Genomic DNA, 17,436 nt, shown 5'->3' on the forward strand with positions numbered 1-17,436 from the left:
TGCATCATTCTGAAAACAAATTGCGAATACAATGTTTGCAAGTGCAAATTACCACAAGGTTGAACCTCGTGGTAATTTGCGAAAAATGTTTAAAATGTTCTAATTTACATTTTAAACAATGTCATGTTACAGACACACATGTCACTTAGGAAAATACATTTCAGGGGTGCAGGGAGGGTCCTTTGGACGCCCCCCCTGCACCCATGGAATGCATCAACATTTGCGAATTCAAAATTGCGAATTCGCAATTTCCATTGATTCCTATGGGCCTTTTGGCCCATAGGAATCAATGGGAATAGCGAATTCGCAATTTTGAATTCGCATAATATTTGCAATTCGGTAAAAATTGCGATTTTTACCGAATCGGAAATATTAAGCACTTTCTATGATGCATCCCGTTTTGCGAATCCATATTTGCGATTCGGTAAAAATCGCAAATTTGGAAACGCAAAACGGGAGTTTGATGCATGTGGGCATAAGTCCCCAAAGTGTATAAAGTTTATATTTGTGTTCTCAATATTTTTCGGCAGTATTTTTGATGCCGATATTTTATCTGATAACCAAATGAGGCACAGGTGGTTTAAAAAAACCAGGATTTGGTAGGGTAAGGTTCGGGCAACACAATATGAAGACACTGTGCAGGTATGCTTTGTATTTATTGCACTGCTCAATGCACATTCATTTCCCCAGAATGTCATGATTAAGCCCACATTCTAGGTGAGAAATGTAGCCACTGGACCATGTGCCATCACCAGAAGAGACAAGCTTCTGAAATAGCTGCAGTCACAACAGGTTTCAGAAAGTCTAATGAAGCCCATTGTAGATGTTGTCATTCTGTGTTCCTTGCACGTTCATCCACTGCTTTCCAAAGTGGACAAACATTACCATGACTCAGAGTGAGTCGAAGGCTCCCACATCTAACACCGTTCTTTGACTGGCCACTAACTGCTATGGCTGCTTTGCAGGTGTCGGAAATATCCCTACACTTGACTCCTAATCGGGCCTTTGCATGTTCCAGTCTCTTGTTGGTAATAGTCAAAACATTGGAATTTACATAAATAGAAAAGGCTGTATAAGGAAAAAAGCAAATAATATGAGCCCTCTAGAGTGCAGGGTACAAGAGACAATGCCCTTACGTCGACATATGGGCGCAGACCCGCTCCACACGCCGCCCTCTAGACACTCCCTCTCTTTGGAGCCGAACATCGAGAGCTCTTTCCGACACTCATAGGAAACTTTGTCTTCGATCCTGTATTGGGCCCCGTACTTGATGGATCCAATCGGTTGGCCAGGGTTGGGGCATTCACCAGCTGCGCAGATAAGACACAAGGAATGTCAAAAGTGTGTACCATAGGCATATCAGATATATCAATCACTCAATTCAAACTCCCCCTCTAAATGCAGCAGAACACAAGGGCAACCTGAAAAGTACAGAGGAGATACTTTTTACAAGGTTCCTTATCACCAGTTCCTCATTTGAATGATTTCTTTAGAACAATATTTAAACAGTAGTAAAATATAAACAATTAAATTTCAAAAGGACAGCAGAACCCTGTTCCGTTATCTAACCGTATTAGGCCACGGGACCCCACACCGGCTATAGCCTTTTCAAGCTAATGAAATTGGATACAGAGTGGCGAACAGTGACAGTGTTATCCTGTAGCCTGAAGCCACAGTGTCTCGAATTGTTACACTTTGAATTTCCCAAACAGTACTGATAACCATCTCTATCCCTGAGATAGAGCCATAGCTTATAAGGCCTGATATAGAGATTCTACCAGTTCTAGACTTCAGATAAAGTTGGTCCAGAATTCGGATTCATAGTGTTCTGATAATGGCAATGCAAATGGTCCCTAATTCACAAAGGAGGGCCTATGAAGTAGGGGTTGGCCGAGCAGTGCTGTGCACAGTTCAGCTGCAAACCCTCTCTATCCCTCCTTCAAGGTGGTCCCGACTTTCAGTAGGATACATTTACCTGCATACCTTTGAAGAGTGTATTGTTTTGAGCAGGGAAGTTGCTCTCATGCTAAACATCACAAAATGTTACTTATCCTGTAATCCTAGTTCTGTGTTACGATTATTCTCTTGCAATCAATAAACAGTAGACCATCTCCACACATATGCAGCTCATCGGAACATAATTTTAAAGAAATGTTTTACTACGAAAACATACCATTTAGATGCAACATTTTATACTCTCTTTTACTGGTTTTATAAAGTAAATCCAATTGACCTGACTGACATAAAACATATTGGGTGGAAAATACCCTTGAACTATACCTTTTTAAACCTCCAAAATAAAGGGACATTTAGCCTCTAATAGACCAATCGGACTCAGAACGTTAAAGAAACTTCAGAATCAACCCGCCTTCCCATCCTGCAGTACAGGGTCAGGGAGGTCTTGGGTTGGAAGAAAATATAGTGAAAGAATTGCTATCTTCCTGGCGTATTCACAAAAGTCTTTTCAAACAGGGAGGCTGGTGGTTTATTCATGGTTTAAAGAGAATCCCCTTTCCAGAAACTAGGATTACAGGTAACTAACCTTTCCTACTCTTTTATGAGATTCTCTGGGATACCCATAAACAAAAGAATAGAGTAGAAACCTAACTCATGTTCAACCTTGGAGGAGGGTTCCAAAGACAAAGAACAAGAGAACACAACTATTACAGACAAAATAAATTGTGCGTGAGGTTTGACCTACCAGGGCATCTGTTCTACAATCAGAGTCCACACATTGATGCTTAGAAAAAGTATTCACGGATGTCTAGATTGCTACTCTACAAAAATGTGAAATAGGCACATTCCACATGAGAGCAGCTGTACCTGCTTTGATGCGAGCAGAATGAGTCTCAGGCTCACTTGGAAGATGTTTGTTCAACTAGACAAGAAACAATCTCTCCAGCTAGAGTTGAATTTCTTGAAGGCAAATCCACGTGGACTGTGCCATAATTTATGAATAATTGTTGTCAAATATGGTTTTGTCCAATAATATTCCACAGCTCCTATAACATCTAAAGTATGGAAAGCACTTACGGCCAGAATGGAATGACCCAGATAGAATCACACGTGTGAGGTCATCTGATTTATGTGAATGTCTCAAATTACTTTGGTAAGAAAAGAAGGTTGGTTTCATAGGAAAAGTTTATTTGAATGGAAATCCAGTTGGAGTTCCTCCGAAAACGGAGATGGAAGCTCACTCACCCCTCTGACCAATGTTATTGCAACAAGAAGAGCTACTTCCATGTGTTGCAGGTCTACCATGTGCATAGGTTTTAAAAGGGGGCTAGTAACTTGCTAACGACAAGATTAAGCGCAGACCATCTCGAAAATCCATTATCACTGGCATGGTGTAAAGTGATGCCTGCGATGGCAGCCACATACACTTTTTTAGAAGAGAACTGAAGGCCAGCTTTTTCCAATGAAGAAGGGTAATACCATTGCTTCTTAAGTTTTCGGGTCCATCTGGTTCTGAAGACACAATGCTCAAAATCTCTTTCATCTACAGGCATATGACAACAATGGGCAATGCGTCCTTTCACATGGGGCAAGCCCCATGTGAAAGGGCCTGCGCCAGTCTTACGCCTGCTGTGAGGCAGGCGCAAGATTTTGACGCAACGGCGTCCTAGCAGTGACGCAGTGAAATCTCATAGATTTCACTGCATCACTTCTACGAGGCTTTTTGCGGGGGAATGCCCCCCCTGCATACATTATACCTGACGCAGGTATAATGTAGCGCTGGGGTTTACAAAGTGACGCATCTGCTTAGATGCGTCACTTTGTAAATAGTGCGCAACAGGAGGCATGTTTTACGCCGCTAATGCGTCACAAAAAGTGATGCATTGGAAGCGCAAAACTGACGCAGGGCCTCATAAATGAGGCCCCAGGTCCTTTGGAAAGACGTGTGACCTCATGGTTGCCAACTCAAGAAACCAAGCGCAGCCTGCGGAAGACGTTTAGAATGCATTTATTATAATTAAAAAACAATAAGCTGCCAGAATATCAGGCGAGAAATTACTGAATACCTCCTTTTAGTCTTAAGTTGTGATACCTTGTTTCAAGTTAGTGTACAGAGACCAAAATCTGAGATAAGTTCAGTTTTGCCCTGATGCCCAGAAAGGGCAGCTGTGAGATGCAGCACAGTGTCCACGGTCCACACTAAGCCACCTCCACATGTATGCGGTGAAGCCTTAACTACACAATCAGCTGGCAACTGCCATCATGTGCTGCACATTGTATACCGTCTTCCTTCTCATAGACTGTCAGGGCTGGTTCCCAAGACTGTTTCTCATTAAACAATTGCATGATCAGGCTCCTGCACGCTCTCAGTTTGCAAAGCTCCACCACTGACAACATGAACGCTTGTTCATCACTAGTGTTCTGCTGTTTATGAAGCGGCATCCTATTGAAAGAATGTTGGCTTCCCGCATGGGGTCTATCACAGCCTTGCTTCTGCTTCACTGCAGAATCTTTCCATGACTTCATAATAATATATGTAACCCTTCACTAGCTTGCCCAAGCGTTCCAGAAAGCAAACTTATCCCGCATGAATTCTCACCATGCCTACCTACTCATAGGCACTGCTCTGCAGGAATCAAGGATATCGCTCCATGCCAACTCCAATCGGGCCTCTTCATGTGATTGAGCCTTGCATGTTATAGGCAGACCTTGGAGTTTAGATAACTAGAAGAGGCTAGATGAGGATAAACACAATAACATGAGCTCTCTAATGTTCAGGAAAGCCTTTACGTCAACACATGGGCTCTGACTCCCTCCACACGCTGCCTTCTACACACTGCCTCTCTATGGAGCTGAACTTGGGTCTCGTAGTTGATGGATCCAATGGGTTGGCCATGATTGGGGCGGTCAACAGCTGGGCGGATAAGACAATAGGAATTTCAAAAGTGGGTATGATATTCATATTAGATATATCAATCGCTCAATTCCAATCAACACCAATTTAAAACCGCCCTCTTACTGCTACAGAGTACATGGACAACCTGAAAACAACAGGGGAGTAACTTCTTACAACGTTTCTCATCATCAGTTCCGCTGCGCACCCTTAATATCTAAGTCAGAATATTGATGGTACTAAAAATTGAAGCCAGAATATCGTGAGGTGAATTATTTCGAGGTTATGTATCGATTTTTCTTTTTATACAATAACATTGACGTATTAAATATTGAGAACTTAAATCTTGTATAGTAGCATTTTAAGTGTTTGTACAACAGATTCATTCTTGTGTTTATTTAAATGTTATGTTAAATGTGTTTCTATATTTTTAAGTATCTATATATATATATTTATGCAAAAGATTCTTCCCTCCATCTAGAGAAAATCCGCACTCGAAGCTTGGGGTTCACTTTCTTTATTCACCAACAGCACCTGCATAAAAAACTGGAACGCGTTTTCGGCTGTAGACACAGCGTTTGTCAACCATAAAATGCACTGATTTTTCCTTTTCTTTTAAACCCTTTCCACAGGTGTAGCCAATTGCATAAACATGAAAGAATCACTTTTGTAGTCTTTTCTCTTTCGTGTGTGTAGTTCCCAATATTCACGTCTCTGCAATCACTTGTAGAAAAGTAATGTTAAAACAGAATTTTGGTTTTTGCATGTTTCTAGCAATGACGGCCCACGGGGAAGTGAAGGTCGCTGACCAGTCTTCCCCTGGGGATATTCGCGCGATGGCCGGAAGGACTAGGTGTGGGAGGGTTTAGATGATTGGGGAAGGGGCGGGAGTTAGGAATGCATATAAGGTGTCAGGAGAGGATGATCCGGCTCTTCCTGATACCTTAGCACCACATGTGGGGATTAGAAGAAAAATTTGTCCCCTCAACCACCCTACAGGTTAGGTGGAGGGCTTGGGATTGGATCAGTCTTAGCGTGCCAGATTAGGGCAGGTTGCAGTGTAGCGACGTTACGCTACTTTGGAGGGGTGGGGAGTCACAATCGGGCGGATCCACCCCTGGGGGGGGGGGGGGGGGGGGGTGGAACGGTACACAGATGACTGATGCCGGGATACAGGAGTCAATTAGCAATGAAGGAAAGCCAACAGAGGATGCTTGGAGGGCAAGTGAAGGTGAGAATAGGAGAGGAAGGAGGTCACTGAGTGAATGGGGAAGAGTCAAACAGATGAGATGGTTTTGAGAAGGCTGAACGGAGAATGTGTCGGTATGGGATGGGAAAAGTATTTTCTTGCAGTTATGCACTGTTAATAAAGTCCAAATGATTTGTACCTTGTCCTAATTAAATGGCCTTTTACGCTTCAAGTAATGTAGTGGAGTGTAGTTATTGCGCAATGTACGTCTTTTTATAACATGGAGAGCATTCACATCAGCTCTTTGTAACCTCATGTGCGCTTTAATTAACTTCCTGATATCTTTAAAAGTGTCACAGATCATATTTCGCTTGTCTATTTCCGAGTGTTTGGCAGCCTTTCACGATGCATTTTCAAGTGAGTCAGTAAGTACAGAAATTTCATTTCCTTAACTGCCTGCTGCTAGCCACACTTTAAATTCAATTGACATGATATAATTGTAACTTCTTTGATTCCACAATCCAAAATGTCACATAGCAGCGCTCACCTTAGTTTCACTATTCAGACTGCTAGAACTTGTTCTATTGCATCCAGGTTCAAGTCCCTGGTTTTTACAGTGGGCTGCACTAGGTGCAAGTTGCGTAATTACATTGGATGTTAATTCCAGTTGCAAAGAAAGAACTTGTGTGTTGGTGTCACTCATTCTGCTGGGTAAAATAAAATAATCAAGAATTGTTGTTCTTATTTCCACTGAGGCTGCTATATAGTCAATTAGGCTTCCAGTGCTTCGCCCCGTAATGAGACGTGTCGATCTATAGTCTCACCCGACAAGTCAACTGTAAGCATTAGATTGTATTTTAGCAAGAGAGTGTTTAAAGCAGTGCCACACAGGCTGTGTTTAAAGTGTGAAGGATCCAGGGAGTCTGTCTCCCACAATCCACATATGTTATTGCTAGTGAAACACATAACCTTGGGTTAACATCTCCCCTACCCCTCATCCCCACCCCCCTAGCCCCACAGTATATTAAAATCCCCTGGAATAGTTCATGTGACTTTGTCAAGAGCAGATCCCAAAGAGTCTATGATTCTGCAATCTCTTGTGTCGAAGTTGTTGTGATAAAAATTGATCAGGATCACTGTGGGCAAAGGTCCCAGTGTAATGCATATAATCTGGAAGAACGGAGAACGGAGAATCAGTAACCATGTCCATTATTTTGCAGTAAGCCCCCTCTGTTGTGGCCAGATTTGACAAGGTTGCTTTGATGCAGTACCGATCAGCCTGGGAGACATATTATTCTACATCTGTTGCATTACTTTTACATTTAAATGGAAACATATACGACATTTCCAATATGGCATAAGAAGACGGCCCAAAAGATTTCAAATGTAGTGGTCTAGCTCGTGAAAGAGAAAGCAGAGTAATGGTAGAAGGACTGTATATTATTCACTATGGTGTAGGGGGGCGGGTAGCCTAGTTGAAGGTGATAGCCGAAATGCATTGGCATTGTGCACCAATTTTGATGAAATAAAACTACTACCTGCATCTTACTGTGCTCGCATCGTTTGTTGCGAATCGTTTTTTTGTTCGATGCTCTGGTACGGCTGCTGTGCTGGTGGAAGACTACTGGATATGGTGATTGATTGTGACTATATTTAACTTTTTTCGACACATAGATTTTAAAAAAAATATGATTTAAATGTTCTTTAAATGTTACGTGCAATACATCTTTATGTATTTTATATTTATTTTTTAAATGTAAACAATTTAGTATAGTTCAACTATTAATTTTTATAATTTTATAATATACCATATAAAAAATATATGTACATATTTTAAGTTTAAAAGTAACTTTAATTAAATACATATAGTCTTATAAAAATATATTGTATTTTTTAGTCTTTATTTTGGTTTTTGCTATTTTTGTTATTTTTAATGTTAATTTTAAAAGTCTTTATTATTGTTATCTATATTTATGGTTTACATATTTTTACCCTAGATATATTTGTATAGCAATATTTTGGATTCAATATTTTTTATATTTTACTTATAAGAATAGGGTTGTTGATATTATGGATGCCTAACTTTTGAAGCCGAAATTTGTATATGTTGATATTTTTAGGTCTCGCCTATGTAGCCCGCATTTGATGCTTAGCAAAAAAGACCTTTTGAAATCGATTGAGTTTGTGTCTCAAAAACGTGCATGCGTTGCATTGCTTTGAATGGCAACGCGTGCACGTTTTAGTCGATTCCCTTGCTGGAGCGAGCTTTCAAAACATAGGTTTGTAATTAACATATGGTTCCTGCGAGCTCCCGCAAGGGAAACAGGTGCAGGCCTCCTCCTCTCCCCCCTCCCCCTGCTGCCAGCGCGAGAGTTCCTATTTTCTCTACTTTATCTTTTCGCTGCCCTCCTCTTATCTTGTTCATTCTTTGTGTTTCATTCCCCTGCCTTTTGCAGTTTCCATTCCGAATGACTCCCTCTGTGCTCGTCCTCTCACTGCACCACGTCTCCTCCCTGCCTCGCCCACTTCCCATCGCTTTTCCTCTTTCTTGTTTTATCTTTGAGCATCTATAACTGAGATCAAAATTAATTAAAGCCATAAACTTTCAGTTTAAACATCACGCCCTAAATAAAATGAGCATTGATATTTGCTCCCTCTCTTCCACGCCACCGCTCCTCCCTCTCTCCCGCCCCTAAACTCTGTGATGGCGAAGAAGTACACGGAAAACAAGGCACCTCGGGTTTCCATTGTAGGCAGAATGATGCAAGTGCCCAAAAGTAATTATGAAATACGGCGCAGCGCTCAGCCAAGCAGATGGCTGGAAAATTGGAAATCCATTTCAGAGACACTCTCTGGGTCCTAAAAAAGGGGTGTTGTGTCCTGCTTCCCGACAGCCTCTGATTAAATTAATGGAGATGATTTAACTGTTCGTGTGAGTGATTAGCTGCAACACTGCCCATGGCAGGTATCTCCATACACATTTGCAGCAATTGTATTTAGCCGTCCTTTAAAATGTAGGGTAACAAGGCATTTAGCAGGTAGGCTGGAAATTAAGCAGGTGAAGACTTAATTTGGCATTGCACTAATATAGTTAAAGAGGGCCTTCATATATGCAATGCTGGATTAAGCGTTGCGGTTATTATTAGGTAGGGAGTTTTGCACACACAGGACTGGCTGAAGATTATGAGGGGGTTCACTGATTGGGCAGGGTCTGGTAGTAATGATGAAAATAAACACTACAAGGGCAGGTGTGGAAATCTTAACCCACAAAGTCCATAAAGTGGGAATCTTCTCCTCAGTGAATAGGGTTAAGGTTTTTCATCTCTGTTGTACCGTGCGGGTACACTGACTTATGCGGAGCTGCATATAAAAGACTCGAACAACACAAGTTGGTTATCTCGCTCCAACTTTGTGCCAGAGAGGCAGCCTCTATATGTATACTTTATCCCGACACTCGTTGTGGTGGGACCAACGCTAGCTCAGAGCCCAGTTGCGCCAATGCAATTTCAGGAGGTCAGGGGGGGGGGAAGATGTGGTATGACGGCCTTTGGTGCTGGAAACCAAGGTTGGAGCCTTGAGTTGCGTCCTGTGATTATGGGCAAATCACTTCATCTCCCCGTGCCCCCCCCCAAAAAAAACAACCATTAGCATAGCCAATAGGTCTCGCCTTTGGGACTTTATAAGTGTTTAGCCATGCAACAGTTGATGTTGTTGCACCAAGGATATTGTGCCAGATAACTAAACACTTATAAGTTCCCAAATGCTAGACCTATTGGCTATGCCTATGCTTGTTCAATTTGATATTCAGTAGTACATTCATCAATTACTCATTAGAATAAGTGTACACAATCACCAGTACAGTACAGCCGTTGTCTAGCACCCATTTGTGTTGTTCTAGGAGGTGCCTTCTTTTTAGTAGAACTAGCAGATGTATCGTCACCAGAGAGGTGTTTATCACTATCCCCAAGTGCCATATCAGCTACACTTCCCTTGACAAGACTCTTGTTCTTGTCCCCCCTTTGCTTATTCATATAGTACTCAGGAAGTGTGCATGTATGGACAAGCAAAAGACTTCATAGCTAGATTAAATCACTCTCCTATCAAGCCTGCTGATGTGGTAGTTTCCCCATAAAAAACCTCTGCCTTGAGTTGAAAGATTTCCCATGTGGGTATCCCAGCATTCTGTAGTAAGGCTTATAGGTCCATTGTTGACAATTGTTAAGTTATCTGCCATGAGGCTGCTTTTGCGCATGACACTGCATGCATATATTTCGCAAGACTCTGTTTTTGCTCCTTTCACATGAGAATTATCTACCTTGTAAGTTCTTTGCTGTGCTCTGGGGTTTAGCCTGCACACGGTGTTAAAGGTTAAACAACAATGCCCCTTGTTATTCTGTTCTGATCAGTCCCTCACACTTAGACATAACATGCTACACACAGCTGCACTTCTGGAAATCTTGTACTTTAATATTGCAACCACAACCTGTTTTTGCACCCTCGGAGATACACCTTTCCAGAGAGAAGACCTAGGTTTGTCCTGCGATGTGAACATTGCATCTAGGCCTTGAGGTATGTGGGGTCTGCTGACAAAGCCCGGAGGTCTTCTGTTTTATAATAAACTATCTCTTGTCATGGGGAGTGTGGTTAGGTGGTTCAGTCCTTTTCCACTTTTTTTATAACATGACATCCCTGTTCGTATTCTATGGTATTGTAACAATGCTGATTATATTGTGTTTAGGCATTCTGCTGCTAGTATTGGCTTATGTACTGCACCATAGAGCGCGTAAGTTGAAATTACCATTTTTAACTATACTGCATCTCTGATTACTCACATTGTGGACAAGTATGAGTGGCTAAGCGAAAGAGAGTCTGGCTCCCACGATTTCCCAACATAGAGTGCGTGTTCTGGGTTGTCTAATCATTGGTAGCTCCGCTGTAGATAGAGAGCGAATGAGACACTATAGCTAGTCGGTTTGGGAGTTTGGGTACGGATGTGGTAGGTCGGTACACCACCTATTCACTGAGGTCCTGTTTTCCTGTGCATAGTTCTGTATATGTGCAGAATCCCTAGAACAATTCCAGCTACCTATCTGTGATTACTGAAATGGAAGTTGGAGGTTTTTGATTGGGACTCTATTTAGCATAACCACTTGAGTGGCAGAAAGGCTGAGATTTTCAGGATTATTGTCTTTTCTCGGTTACACATCATGTTTTCTAGGTGTTCTTGCAATAGCTGCACGTGCAGTCTCACATTGAGAACTAGGATGATGCACAAAGCCAGCTTATTCAGGAAGGATGATACTTGTCTGGCTGATGGAGCTGTTGTTGCTTTCAGAGAAACAATCTTTCTATGTAAAGATGACAGTATTTACACCAAAGGAAAACACTTTTGCTTAAAGCATGTTTATTGTGGCTCTTACTGGTTGAAAAACAGATTTAGAAGAGTTGATCTGAAGACCCAGTCGCCTAAGAGAGCTAGGATATTCTCCATGTCTTATTGAAATTTTGGTGCTGGATTGGCTTTTACTATCCAGTCATCCAAGTATGGGTAGACCGAGGAGGAGCCAAGCGGGCATTCGAAATGGCCGCATAGTCGCTCGGCTCCGTGAACCCTTTCGCCCCACACATATATCCTGGCGTTTATCCTGAGCTACGGAGGCGTACTTTAGTGGGAGAAGAAGAACGAGCACTTACCGTCTGCTCCTGAGGCTCCTGCGTGCGGTAGGCCCTGAGAACTGTCCCCGACTGCTCTGCGGCCCACGTGGTGAAGAGACCGGGGCGTTGACCTGGACGTGCATCCGGCCGCGACCGCAACAACAACGGCCGCGGGTGGCGGTGAGGAGCCGGCCGGAGGGTGCCGTTGACTTGAAGGGCCGCTGATAGCGGTGAAGGCCCGGTCCACTTGGCGGTGACCCTTGAGGGGCAATGTGGCGAAGCAGGGTCGGGGCGGCGCATGACTCCTGCCCCCTCCCCAAACTCTTTGCCCGGGCATAACCAAGGATTGCCCCCGATATAGGCGGGCGTCTCCCGGGGTGCGGCAGGGATTTTAGCCTTTTGGTGACTCTCCTTCGGGGAGCCTGCCGCACTGTTTTGAGCCCCGGTGGCCATCCCGTGGCGCCCCGCATTGATGCCTGGTCCCTGAGTGAGGTGAAGAGGGACGGGGCCACATTGATTAAGATGGCGGCTGGTGCCCCCCTCTACGGTCCATGTCCATGTCGGACAGTTGTCTCACGGATGGGGCCGGGATGCTTGCAACGTACGCAGGAGCCCACATCCAAGGACGTATTGGCTTCCCTAATGGTTTTGCACGAGTCCCTGATTTGGCATGCTCAGGACCTGGGTAGAAGAATGGCCGCCATTGCTGTCTCGCCGTCTCCAACAGATACAGTCCGATCCCATGGGACTGCCGACAAACCCGCTGCTGTGTTCATGGAGGGAGTCCCAGTTCTGCCCGGGTACCGGGAGCCGCTGGAAGACCCGGTTCCCGTGACCGCTCGAGCTGACATGGATCTACAAGTGGATGTCTCTTCGGGACACATATTCAACTGGCGGCTTGGGATAAAACGCTATTTTCCTTATTGGACTGTCCCAGCTATGTCGTGGCGATTGCCGGACTGTGTGACTCTCTTTTCCTGGATGGTACTACTGTGTGTGAACTTTGGGAAGTTCCCGGGGTCGACGTCGATATTACTGGATCTTCGCTGCCGATACTTGGATGGGTTTGGATTGCTGTACTTTCCTATGGCTATGCTCCGACCTGACCCGCCCAGATCGTTTGGACCCTCTGGGCTGTTCTGTGAACCGATTGACGAGTGGACTTCTGGTGGTACCATTGCCAGACAGGGTCAGGGATGATATGGTTCACAATCTATTGGCTTTATTGTTGACAGACGGTGTAGTGGATATGTTTTACCGGGATTTCATCACTGTTGTGGCCGGGACTCGATGTTCCTCATTATTGTACTACTTCGCTTCTGGGATTCTCCTGGGTGTAGGGGTGAAGGACGGGGCCGGGCGGCAAGATCGAGGGCCCTCCTCCGCTTATCTATTCTTTTTCTCTCTTTTCTCTCTCTTCCTATATTTCGGGTCTCTATTAGGGCGACAGGCACGCTGATGGGGGGGTAGGCCATGGCCTTCTGCGGGTGTGCAGGGTGGGGGGTTGGAGGGTGGGTGTTTGTTCGGTATTTGTTTCTATGGCCCTTTAGTCTCTCTTCTCTTTTTAGTGTTGTCGTCGTTCATGGTCTCTGCAATCTGTTTAGTTTTGAGGGGTGGGGTTTAGACTCGCTATGTGCCGAGATTGTGCCTGCATTTCTCCTGTTCTGTATATCCTACTCCCCGATATTTCCTTCGTATCTGTACTGTTTGTAGATATCCTGATTCGTGCGCAGTATTGTGGGACTGTGTGCGACTGTGAGACAACCCTTTTTTAGTTCCTTATTTGAAAATGAACCTCTCAAATCCTGATTCAAGTTTATGCACCGGATTACAAGATCTGCCCTGTTATTTTTATGACCCCGGCTTTCGAGCTGCTATAACTTTTCATATTGCTTGCTGTACTCTTGCTCTGCTTAGCGGCCGGCCGGGTTGGTTGTAGGCCCATACTTGTAAATGCTTGTACTACTAATAAAGGTTCACCAAAAAAAAAAAAAAAAAAAGTATGGGTAGACCAACATTCTCCTCTTTCACAGCGCTGCTAATACCACTGCCAAACATTTCAGGAAAACATTTGAGCTGAGGCTGACTTTGGCATGTTGAAGTAACATTTCCGGTGCCTGGACGGCACAGTTGGGAAGCACCTGTACAGCCCGGACATTGTGTGCAAGATGATCGTTGCATGCTGTGTGTTACACAACTTCTGTGTGCGCACCAGGGCCCCATGGATCCAAGTTCCAGATGTACGTGGACGATGATGGTGGTGATGGGCAGGTGGCCCACATCCCACTACAGCTACTGCAGGAATGTCCCATAGGAATGCCATCATTGACACTTACTTCTCATGAGCACATCTCATTGTGACCGGCCATGGCAATCATGCGACAGGAGAAGATGTCTAACTGCACTGCATGTGTGATTAAAACATATTTGCGTTAACAGGTTGTACTTGTACATCATCATGTTACATTTCCATGCGGATTCAGATGTGTTTTGCCAGGTTGTGCAGAATTTTGGAACAAGTTGTGTCCTGTGTTCAATTGTGGAGGGTTTGCTGTTTGTACCGGGATGTTGTCAATGTCGAGGTGCCCTTCTGCTAATGTGCGTATGCTGCACGGTGGGTGTGTCGCTCCTGCGGCTTTGATTTGTCTGCCACTGGTCTCTTTCATGCAGTGTGCCTATCGGTTCTGTTCTTCCACGGTGCTTGGATGTTGTGGTGTACATGTTGTCGTCTGCAGTTGGCCAGGGTCCATCTGTGGTACTCCGCTGCTGATGGATTTTGTCCTGTGGCATTTCCCATATGCGGTTCTTGTACTTTTTCCTGCAATTCGCGAGTATTGCTGCCCTTGATCTGGTTGTCACTGTTTTCTTATTGCGCTTTGGCATATCGCAGGCTTTTTCACGTTGGGGTTTGTGTTTTTATCTCCATCGAGGTGTTTGTACCGCGAACATTGGCCACGGTTTCGCCACACTATCACATGCTACCGCCACGTTGTGAATTCCACGCTGTCACAGAGTTGTTTTCCCACGATAGTCTGCAATGTTGAATGTTTCGTCTTGCTACTCTTGCGGTATTTATCTTGTGAATATACCCCCTAAATTTTTAATTCAATAACACATATAACAACAGATGGTGAAATGATGATAGTGACTGCCAATCTCAACTATATTACTACATTGTGCTCACATCATTACATTTGACCTGCGATAAAAGGTTGCTGAATTCGCATGGGAAGACCTGCGAAAAAATAATAATTAACACGGGCACGTTTTATCAGTATTTTTATGACACAGCAGCTTAATTCAGTGGTTCCCAGATTAAATTCAGCATAGTTCCAAAAATAGATTTGTACAAGCAAAGCTAGTGCCGTCAATGCCGGAAACAGAATTAGCCTTCTTTACTGAACTTTAACGCACATTTTGGGGATTAATAAGCTAGTGATAAAGACTGCTTCGTGCCGAGTAATTTTGCATGCGCATTGTGGATTGGGATCGGCACATTAGCCTTCACAATTTCACAGAGGACGTTCAGATGCTCCGTCCATCACCACCCCCTTTTGTACCGCTTTTGGCCGCCATAAGTGTGGCAGGGTATGCTCAGTCGTGAGTCCCTTGCTCACTTTGCCACTGGATTCAAGCAAGCCGGGCTGAAGACGGCTGGAATGCCGGAAACCGGTCCTCTGAAGCTTGTATCTGGTCCAGGGAAGGCATGGCTTGGCAGTTCGGGCTGGACTGTTCCCATGAGGCACAGGGTCAGACTGATTTGCATATAGCCATGTCTGAACTGGGGTGGCAGAGTGGGCTAAAGAACGGTGATGGATCAAACCCAGATCTTTTAACTGGGTGTGAGTGTTTGATTGGTTCAGATGCTCCGTCCATCACCACCCCCTTTTGTACCGCTTTTGGCCACCATAAGTGTGGCAGGGTATGCTCAGACGTGAGTCCCTTGCTCACTTTGCCACTGGATTCAAGTAAGCCGGGCTGAAGACGGCTGGAATGCCAGAAACCGGTCCTCGGAAGCTTGTTTCCGGTCCAGGGAAGGCATGGCTTGGCATTTCGGGCTGGACTGTTCCCATGAGGCACAGGGTCAGACTGATTTGCATATAGCCATGTCTGTACTGGGGTGGCAGAGTGGACTAAAGAAAGGTGATGGATCAAACTCAGATCTTTTGACTGGGTGTGAGTGTTTGATTGGTTCAGATGCTCCGTCCATCACCACCCCCTTTTGTACCGCTTTTGGCCGCCATAAGTGTGGCAGGGTATGCTCATTCGTGAGTCCCTTGCTCACTTTGCCACTGGATTCAAGCAAGCCGGGCTGAAGACGGCTAGAATGCCAGAAACCGGTCCTCTGAAGTGAAATCTTGGAAGACACTCTTTAAGTAGCAGAAGTTTATTCTCTGGAGGAAACAGCTTATACAACCACCAGGATAGGAATGCCAGGAGATCTGAGCAACTCCCACATAAAGAATGTAGAACATACATAGGAAACATAACAATTCCAATGATGCAATATGATGTCATCTAAAAGGGATACTACACACCTTCCCCCTTTTTAAAAAAAACAACAAAAAACGAATGAACAAAATCACGTAACTTAACAGGAGTAAATTTGACACGAGAACTTTTCCTTAGGGGAACATCAGTAAATTGTGCATTCAACTTATCCACAATATGGTTGGGAACAACAGTATTAGCAATACATTGTTGAGTTGAACTGTCACACAAAACATTAGATCCAAAAGACACTTGTCCTGGAGAAACCAAAACATTTGAAACAAACTCATCATTGTTTCTGGTTGAACTTTGCAAATCACCCCCAAACGTATCCAAAAGGGCAGGATAAAAATTAGCATCAGACTCAGATGAAGAGGGTAGAGAACTCATTTTCAAATTAGGAGCTCTACACAAGGAAACCCTATGGAAATTCCACACTTTACCACCTTCTACTCTAACAGCTTTGCTGAAAACTTCTGTAACCTTACAAGGATCAGACCATTTGTTCCACCTAGAACCAGAAGACCTACCAAACTTGACTCGCACCAGATCACCAACTTTAATCCCAGATCTAAGACCAGCTGAACAACTAGAAGAACACCTCATCTTTTCTTGATATTTCAAAACCTTGTATCTAACCTTGGATGGATCAACACCAGGCTCACAAGGAATCTTCAACTTCATCCACCAAGGTAACAACTTCGAACCAGGTTTTCTACCTTTTAACAGCTCAAATGGGGAAAAGCCCGTAGCTGAGTTAGGCGAAGTACGGTACGAAAGAAGAGACGCACAAAGAGTTTTTTTCCAATCTAATTTGCTTTTAACAGCTAGTTGAATGGACTCCTTGATGACTCTATTGAAGCGCTCCGTTTGACCATTGGCCTGAGGATTGTAATTAGACACCCTTTTGTGTACAACACCACACCTATCAAGAAAAGACAAGAACTCACTACTGATAAATTGTGGACCATTATCCGATACCAGCTCAGCTGGGATCCCTTCCCTACAAAATATTTCATCAAGAAATTCAACAACCTGGGAAGAACCAACCTTGTCCACACCCTTTACTCTGGCCGTTTAGAGAAGTAATCAATCAATACCAGAATGAAAACAGATTTATTATCCGACAAATCAAGAGGACCAATAATATCAATCCCAAGTTTCTTCCAAGGACACATAGTATACTCAATGGGAGAAATATCAGTTTTGGCAGCCAAAGGTTTAACTGACTTATCACTATTGGCACAAGGAG

General features: G+C 44.0%; 1 protein-coding gene across 1 annotated transcript in view; it reads right to left on the minus strand.

The window, feature by feature from the left end:
- LOC147717789 (complement factor B-like) overlaps nt 1-17,436 on the minus strand; it is a 321,681-nt gene that overhangs the window by 249,065 nt on the left and 55,180 nt on the right. The window contains exon 4 of the mRNA XM_086924574.1: nt 1,137-1,310. Within this exon, the coding sequence (XP_086780700.1) occupies nt 1,137-1,310 (174 nt within the window). The remainder of the gene's footprint in view (nt 1-1,136; nt 1,311-17,436) is intronic.

This window comes from Lissotriton vulgaris, chromosome 5 (assembly GCF_964263255.1).
Source record: "Lissotriton vulgaris chromosome 5, aLisVul1.2, whole genome shotgun sequence".
Classification (NCBI taxonomy): Eukaryota; Metazoa; Chordata; class Amphibia; order Caudata; family Salamandridae; genus Lissotriton; species Lissotriton vulgaris.